Source organism: Meleagris gallopavo, chromosome 10, assembly GCF_905368555.1.
Source record: "Meleagris gallopavo chromosome 10, MGAL_WU_HG_1.1, whole genome shotgun sequence".
In the NCBI taxonomy this organism is placed as follows: Eukaryota; Metazoa; Chordata; class Aves; order Galliformes; family Phasianidae; genus Meleagris; species Meleagris gallopavo.
The window spans coordinates 9,272,959-9,281,483 of record NC_139413.1 but is presented as its reverse complement, the minus strand read 5'-3'; the positions used below and the strand labels follow the sequence as shown (position 1 = coordinate 9,281,483).

The following is an 8,525-nucleotide window of genomic DNA, read 5'->3' as shown; positions in this document are numbered from 1 at the left end:
CTGTCTTAATCATCTTGCTTAAGATAAGATCATCTTGAAAACTTGCCCTTTTTAAGCAACCCTATTACACCGACCACTAAGTTTGTATTTTTTTTTTTTTAAACACACAACCCTGTAGTCCAGTTAGTTCTATTAGTTGACTTGAAATTGTGGAACTCACCTCTGAAGAGAACAGGAGTACTCTACATAGACTGCAAAAAGGTAACAAGAAACCTAATTACTCATTAGCTTGGTTCAAATAACATTTAAAAGCTAAGTTATATGTGAAAGACAGCAATACAAAAAGGAGAAATAAAAATTTACATACTTCCTAAAAATTCTGCATTGCTGAAATACCATACGAAGAGAAAAATTAAACAAGAATGTTAACTTTGTATAGCTTCCATTTTTGTTTAGGTGTAAAGACGAGAACAAGTAAATACAGTTTTGGTGCCATGCTTTTATTTAAATGAAAGGAAAAAACTACAACGGTACCACATAAGTAGCAATGACAATATTTTACAGCACAGCATTTGAAAAAATATGGAAGCTATGCTCCATAGAAGTGGACAAGTAAGCACACAATACACTGTACATTTTCCAACATTGCCCATTAAATCAATTAAATAGCTGAATTTGGCTTTAAACAGCCAAATAATAAAAACTAACAGTCATCCTAAAATAAAATTAAAAAAAAAAAATCAGTAGCTGTTGTGACTGTTAGAATACGAAATTTTGCTCCAAAACCTAACATGATAGTTTGGCAATTCAGTCATAGCAACAACAGTAATACCCCTGATGAAAGCACCAGTGTGTTCTGAAAAGGTCAGTGATAAATACTGGCCTTCATGGAAAGCTTCCTTATTATTTTCATGTTCTCAATTTATTTTAATTTTTTTAATTTTTTTTTTTTTTTAAACATGATCCCAACCATAGACCCACTGTAATTAGAAAATTTGCAGGCTTAAAAAGGAAAAGCACATCTAGCTTTACTTTTCCTGTATTAAGTAAAACTTTATACTGCGAGCAATGAACTTTTCAGCTGCATTATTCACATTCTACTTTTAAACATTGCACAAATCTTTCATCTGTTGACAAGTGTAGATTTCTTTAATACATTCAGATATATCTAAAACGAATCAGACAATTCCTCTGTTATGTACTTAAGCTCACTTTGATTAGATCAGTGTGTGTGTCTTCACGGTGTTGCAAATTACCACCTAAATCATAATACACGTTTTAGAAATGAAAATCCTCCCATTATTAAACTTCTTGTGAAGTCCTTCGACGTGTGTAAGAGTTGATTCCAGCCTTCTGGTTTCTTCTATCACTGTATATTATACACAATTTCATACTGCAATTCAGCATGTTCCTACAGTGGTATTTGTAGGAACGGTCTAACAGGCAGAATGTGCAAACCCTCTTGCCCCCATTTAATATTATTTATAGCTATATACACAGTATGTATACACTTGAAATATAAGAGTTACATATCCTGGTGATATACATGCAAGCAATAGGAATCTGCTAACCACAAATAATTTTGAGCCACAAACATATTAAACATATATTTTAAAGTGTTTTTTCTTTTTTTTTTTTCTTTTTTACAGATTTAACAAATATACATAAATATAAGAACATAAATTACAGTAAAACTGACAGCATTTTTGAGAAAATATTTGTAACCCAGATGCATTGATGCCTAAGGCTTCATAATAATTTAAAAAAGTACTGTTCTAAACTGTTTAATGGTATCTCATTCAGGTGCATCTTTATATAAGTACATCATAGTAGTGAGGCATTGTTTCTCTCAAAGCACTTTAATGAGAGAAATATGAACTTAATTTTAGTGTCCATATGAAAGAGAATGGAGTACACACTTATAGCACAACACTGTCTTATGTTAATGTTGGTGTCGCAACACTGAAACAGAACAGAATCACAAATCATTCAAGTCTTTTCCTGAGAATGAGATTTTTCCCCCAGCAAATCCTCTGATGTACACTATCAAAATAGCCACAGATTTAGGGGAGGCTTCAAGTTTGTAGTTTGGTTTTTGTTGTTTTTGTTTTTTTTTTTTCAGAACAGTGCTATGCTAAAAGGAAATTATAAGAGAAACACTGAAACAGAAGAGTAATCTGTAAAATAATGAAACACTGTTTTGAAACAAAATGCAGCCCTTTGTAAATAATACTGAAATATGCTTAAAGTTTATTTCTGTAAATGGTTATACTATCAATTTATTGAAATGTACCCTTAGGCCATTTCTGCCGTATGTGTTTATAATTGTTAACTGTCACAAGCCATCATCTGTTAGCACACACCAAGAAAAGAATTTACTAAGACACTGAAAATTGTGAAATCAATTGTCTATTCCCTGGAAAACTGATCTGAAGGCAGGAAGAATGAGCGGTGGCCTAAATCTTACAATCAGTGGGAATTAGATATGGTGCTTCCAAAAGATGTGTCTCAGTGTATTCTGTGATTCTTCTGAATATTTTTAGTGTTTTATCAGGCGAATATCAGCGATCCAGTCCTGATTGTTTTTCATGAGCTTTTATTCCTGTCATGGAGACACAGTTGCTGACTGTGTGCTCTTTATCTGCAACAGTGCAAAATAATGCACATTTGCTTAAACTGGTTTAGAGTTCTGCCAAATCTTTTTGCTCTGCATTTTAATAGGATTATGAACACGCACGTAGTCAGTCATTAGATCTCAGATGGTCACTTCCTAGGACAAGAATAATTCCCTTATTCAACTACACCCTGACTTGTTAAATAATTTATTTGAAGGGAATTTTAAAACAACTCAAGGATTTTTGCTTTAGTGTTTAGTCTATAAGCAAATCAGTACTATTTGATTAAAACAGAATTATAATTACTTAGGAGAGTGAGCTGATTTTATTACAGTACTCAATAAGGATTTTGCAGAACAGACTCATTCGGCTGTTTTTCTGTAACATACACCATTGTAGAGTCTTTAGTGTAAGAGCAAATAAGCAAGGTTCCATGGTACTGAGGATATTAGCAAGTATTTCTCTCTCTAAAGAGAGAAAACAGAATTTCAAGACAAGCACAAATACAAACATATAAGGCAACAGATGTAAAAAAAAAAAATGCAGTTTGATTCACTAAAGATGAACATTCAGTGCTTCAGTGTATCCAAACAAAATACAGAGCGTACTCCGTATATTGTATTAGCACATACAGGTCTCCACACAAGTCAAACATTTCCATAATCACTCAAAGTATTCACTTAAGCAACAATCTTCTGCACTCCTAAACACTGTGTTTACATTCCAGTTGGACATGATAATACAACTTTGTGTCCAGTTTTAAGTTCTAAGAGTCTTGTTGGCAACTAGAGATCTATTTCCTATAGGCAGTAAAGATGAAGTGCAAGTTTATCGTAATTGTCTGAAGCAAAATTTCTCTCATCTACTATGCCTTGGTGGGTAAAAGTTTCTTCGGAGTTACTGGTCTCTTGGTTTGCCACAAATGGCTATGAATGGTAATTGCATCAACACTGGCAGACAAAGTTTTAGCAGGTATGTGGCTAAACTGCTTCCTGTCAGAGTTGTATTTATATAGTCCCTCAATCATTTTCTTTGTGATAGATTTAGGACCTATCCCTGTTAATTTATTAATTTCTTCAGTATCAGGGCAGTATGTGTACAGAGATCTGAACTGGCAGCCTGAATCCCGGAACAAGATTAAGAAATTATTGGCATCAGATTTCTCCATTTCCTTTAAAAAAAAAAAAAAAAAAAAAAAAGAAGAAGAAAAAAGAAAGAAAGATTCACAATTTGAATTTTACATTGTAACTAGAAAACATTCAAAATTATCACTGTCATTTTTTTGTTTTCTATCAGAGCTGAAACTTATGTGCAACTCTTTCTGTTAGAACACCTTATTTTCAATCATTATAATTTTCCAAGCAAGTTTAAAAACAGGAAATATATACGTGTCCAGATGTGCCCAAAAGATCTGCCAGTGCTGAAATGGGTTTCAGTCATCCCTAAATGCACTGAAGCCTGGTCAAATTAAGTTAGTTAATACGTACGAAGCAAAGATTCTTTGTTAGCTGAAACCTTCAGATTCCTACTCCACCCAACAGAAATTCTATGAGATGTGCTCTGAATATGCATGCTGCATTCTAGAGGTAAGCTTTCCAGCTATTCTTTCCCGAGGTTTCTAGGAGTTATTTTGCTCTCCCCTACTTGAACTGAAGGACTCTGTATTTACTACTCATTTGCTATTTCCAAAAAGTAGCTTTAGGGTCCTAATTGGAGGATCCTTATGAATAGAATGATTTTTTTTCGTGTTGCAAAAAGCAAGCATGTCAAGAAATGCTAACAATCTTCATATCCAAGTTCCCATATTGAACAGATAGTAGCTGTTAATTAATTAACATGCCTTTTAATTAATTCAGCTTCCCATGTTGCACATCCAATGTGATAAGCTGTTGTTTCTATTGTACTAGAGAACCTTTCTGCTCACAGAGGAAACGAGCCACAGAAATTACTCAAGTCTTTTCATAACAGCTGACGTCATCTCAGAAAAAGATTCCTTTCAATATCTGCATTTATACTCACCTGTCTTCCCAATATCTTAGTCACGGTTTGACATAGGCGTTTATGCTTTAGAGGAAAAACACCCTTACCTCCAGTATCTTTTTCTTTTGACCTTCATTCACTTTTCCAGCCAAGCAGCAATGTGCCAGAGCATTCTGAATTATATACTTATTGGATTTAGCACTGGGTTCTTTGAAAAGCTTTGGTCCTGTAGGGGAAGAATGACAAGTCAGCTAAATTAATCAATAACCCAGCAAAGAGTTACTTTAAATACTGTGAAGTACTTTTGCTATTAACCTTTTACAAGTACAAAAACATAAATCCAGAAATGAATTAGAATTAGACTAGAGTTCACAAATTTCACAAACAAATAAAATGCCATTCTTTCACTACTAATAAACGTTTGCTATCACAAATACAACTACACTGGCTCATCAAACATGAAGTCCCTAAAAGTTGACATAAAAACTTAGTATTATTTTACTGTTTACCATACGAAGTGATATTAGGTGGGCAAAAACACAGTCTTTATAATGATGGTGGTCTTTGCTTTATCATATGGTATATGTTCAGAAAAAATGGATAAGGACACCATTATTTTTTCATTCATAATAAAAGAATTAGAAGGCAGACCGTGAAGTTTTTAATAAACCACAAAGGATCTGTTTGGAAACAAAGGTCCAGAATATTTAAATTCACATTACTAAGAAAACTACTTTCCTGTTGCAATTTTGTTTTTGCTTTTTGTCACACTATTCTAAATCTTCTTGCCTTGCTAGACAGATTGAAATGCACAGAGTAACTTTTTGGTCCATCTGTTCTGAGCCTAACTGCAGTTTACAAGTGCTACTGAGTCAGTACCTTTATTTTGAACTTAAAATTTTCATCTTGTATTATAACCATGTTTTAGATAGTTTCATAGCTATGGAAGCATCCTTACAAACTTTTAAGATTCCAAACATAGATAATCAAAGCATTTTCATGCACAGAACCATTAATAGGTACTTTTCTGAATATTGTTGTCACTGACCTGTGTATTCTGTAGCAGAGGCAACTGAAGAAGTTGTAGATGCGTTTTCCCAATCTTTTTCACCATTACGACTACCACAGCGACTCGGAGATAAGAAACCTTCCACAGACTCAGATCTAAACATTAGATTTAAAAACTACTTTAAAAACTACAATATTAAGAGAATAGATTCACATTCTTTATAAAATACTTTTACAGAATACGCATGAAGATAACTTCAGACTTGTTTCTGAAATTCACTATGAGTCATCTCTGATTTCATTTTCAGGTACTTTTTAATGCAAAATAGATTCTTGTGTTCAGAAAAACCTAGAACTCCAGTGAACACAAGTCTTTCCTGAGCTCACACTTAAAGGAAATCACAGAAAGTAAGTTACTATGTTAAGAAAGAAAAGAAGCTATGTAGCTGCACCTAGCACACTGGTTTAGTAAAATATTGACAAGATGAGACTTCAAACAGGTGAATTCAAGAGGCCACATTTTCACCTCATTTACAGCTGCTCAATTTGTTTACTTGGTAAAATTAGTGAAATCAATTACCACGGTTTTATTTCCTAATGCCTGAGAGGGTAAACAATCTATGTCTTGCATCAGAAAAATATACCTGTTCTTGAGTAAGAAATATGCAGATCATTTTCAAATCTATGTTAATTTTATACAGGATGATTTAAAAAAAAAAAAAAAAAAAAGAAATAGTTATTTTAGCTTTACCTTGGCGTTCTCTTGCCTGACTGCACACTCTCACTGTCCCCTGTATTCAGCGATGCCAGTGAAAGACTAGATACTGAAAAAACACGATAAAGCTGTGAACCTGGATAAAAACAAAGTTTAAGCTTAAACCTATGCAAGTAGCAGAGTCTGTTCATTAGATCCAACACCAGCATCCAAAACTTTCTAAGCGCTTTTATACAAGCAACTCTTCCTCCAGTAGATGATATACCTGCATGCATACTTGGTGCACTGTATTCTCAACACTTTCTGACACCCAGCCATTTGGGATAGTCTGCAACTGACCATTCATGTGAAGCATGAACATGGCCACTATGCAAAGAGTGCAATAAAGGTTTAAAAGCCCTCATTTAAAAAAAAACAAAAACTTCAGAGACTGAATTTAAAGCTTATGCTGGACTCTTGGAAGGTGTTAATGAAAGAGTTTAGATTTCATTGGAAAATGGAGGGAAGCTGCTAGAGAAAATCCAGCAACATTACAAGGCTATAACAAAAAGGATAACAGAGCAGTCTGGTTACTTTTTTCTAATTGGAAATTGGCAACATTTCTTTCGGTCATTACTGCAGTCATTTGATATCTAAATGAACTGTTCCATATGATTGGTGCTGCTATGATGCTCATAACTACACATGCAGTAGCTAAGCGAGTGAAACGGAATAATAATACAAAAGTAAAGTTAAAGTAAAATGTAATTCTGACTGTATTAAGCAAGAGTGTAAGTACTCTTAATTTATGGTGATCATTTTATTTATCTACCTCCTTTCTGCCAAGTGTTATTCACTCTTAGTTTGTCACATGTGAGAAGATATTAGTGACTGATAAGAATACAGATGGGTGTATTGCTGCATACATTGCTGTTTCTATGGGTTTTCATACAGTTCAACATTTCTGTTTCTTGACATATGCATGCATGTATAGCAGGTAAGTGACATTCACATTTTTGTTTTTATTGACCAATTTTGCCCTCCAGTTTTGACACGTGAAGCTTCAGTTTAGCAGAAGACAATTCTAAATGCACATGCTTGTTAGTACCAAAGCCTAAGCTGGTGTTTTAGCATGAACAGACTCTTCTTCCACATGAACATGGGTTACCTGGTGGACCTTTGACTGGTGTCTTAGGTGACTCAATGTGATCCCTATGAATAGATTTTGGACGTGGCTTTTTTTGTTTGATTGACAAGGAACGTGGTTTTATAACAGTATCCATTTCTTCCATAAGCTTTAGTTGTTTCCTTCTCATGTATTCTTGCTTAATGAATTCTCGCCGTGCTCGCTCATCTTCCTTCTTCTGACGTTCTTCTTCTGTTTTGCGTCTTAAGAAATCATCAGATAAGTTCAATAGTTGCAACTTTCCAAGACAGCAGTTATAGTTAGTACATTGCCAATGAGGAAAACACAAGCATTAGATTTTCAGAACTTTAGAGTTCTCTGACATCAGTAAGAGGAACTGATAAACTTGCCATTGTACATTTGTGCAGATTGAAGCCTGAATTGATAAGCTCTCCCTCAGAATATCAAGTGCAGGGCAGGGTAACAATCTGAGGAGCATCACTCAGGACAGCAGGGCTCATGTTCAGTGTAAGCTATGGACTGAGGCCACCTGCTGATTTCACACGATCAGCTGGCACATGGCTTCAGCTAGGCTCCTAAGCACATTTGACTTCAGGATTAAATAACCTTGGGTATATTAAGATGAATTATTTGACATGGAAGTTATACTATTAAATATGACATTTCTATGCTCATGGCTACCAGTCATTTGGATCAGGATATGTAGTTAGTTTTACCTTGTCTCTTCTTTCTTATGTTCTAGCTCTGCTTCCAGCTGCTGCTTTCGAAGCTGAGTCTCTCTTTCCCTTCTCAAACGCTTTTCCAATAATGCCGCTCGTTTCATTGCCATATCATTTTCTGCCTTTTGATCATCCTAGCAGCAACAGCATTTGAAGGAAAAAGGACCCAAATATTAAGATGTCTACATGAGTCAACTGATTTTGTCAAGTCGTTAGACACTTAACTCTAGACTGGGTTGCAATATCTTAACACAGTTAGGAGGTAATTAGAAAAAATTCATTTCAGTAAGATTTTTCTTAAGAATACTAAAGAAGAATTTTTACTTCCTAAGTGGAACACAAAACTGAATGCTGGGATGAAAAAAATCGCTAGGTGAAACATTTTAGATTAGAGTCAGACGCCATACCGTGTGAACTCCTGC

At 34.5% G+C, this 8,525-nt stretch overlaps 1 protein-coding gene across 4 annotated transcripts in view; it reads right to left on the bottom strand.

Moving 5' to 3' along the window:
* Positions 1-419: 419 nt before the first annotated feature.
* The window catches only part of CAMSAP2 (calmodulin regulated spectrin associated protein family member 2), a 73,184-nt gene continuing 65,078 nt past the window's right edge, over positions 420-8,525 (bottom strand). For 2 of the 4 annotated variants that reach the window (XM_085232059.1, XM_085232061.1), the window contains 6 exons: positions 8,101-8,237; positions 7,406-7,626; positions 6,295-6,394; positions 5,584-5,699; positions 4,643-4,761; positions 420-3,726 (listed from right to left, as the gene is read on the bottom strand). In XM_085232059.1, the coding sequence (XP_085088185.1) occupies positions 3,421-3,726; positions 4,643-4,761; positions 5,584-5,699; positions 6,295-6,394; positions 7,406-7,626; positions 8,101-8,237 (999 nt within the window). In that variant the 3' untranslated portion in view covers positions 420-3,420. The remainder of the gene's footprint in view (positions 3,727-4,642; positions 4,762-5,583; positions 5,700-6,294; positions 6,395-7,405; positions 7,627-8,100; positions 8,238-8,525) is intronic. The other 2 variants (XM_085232060.1, XM_085232062.1) reach the window with 1 other exon arrangement.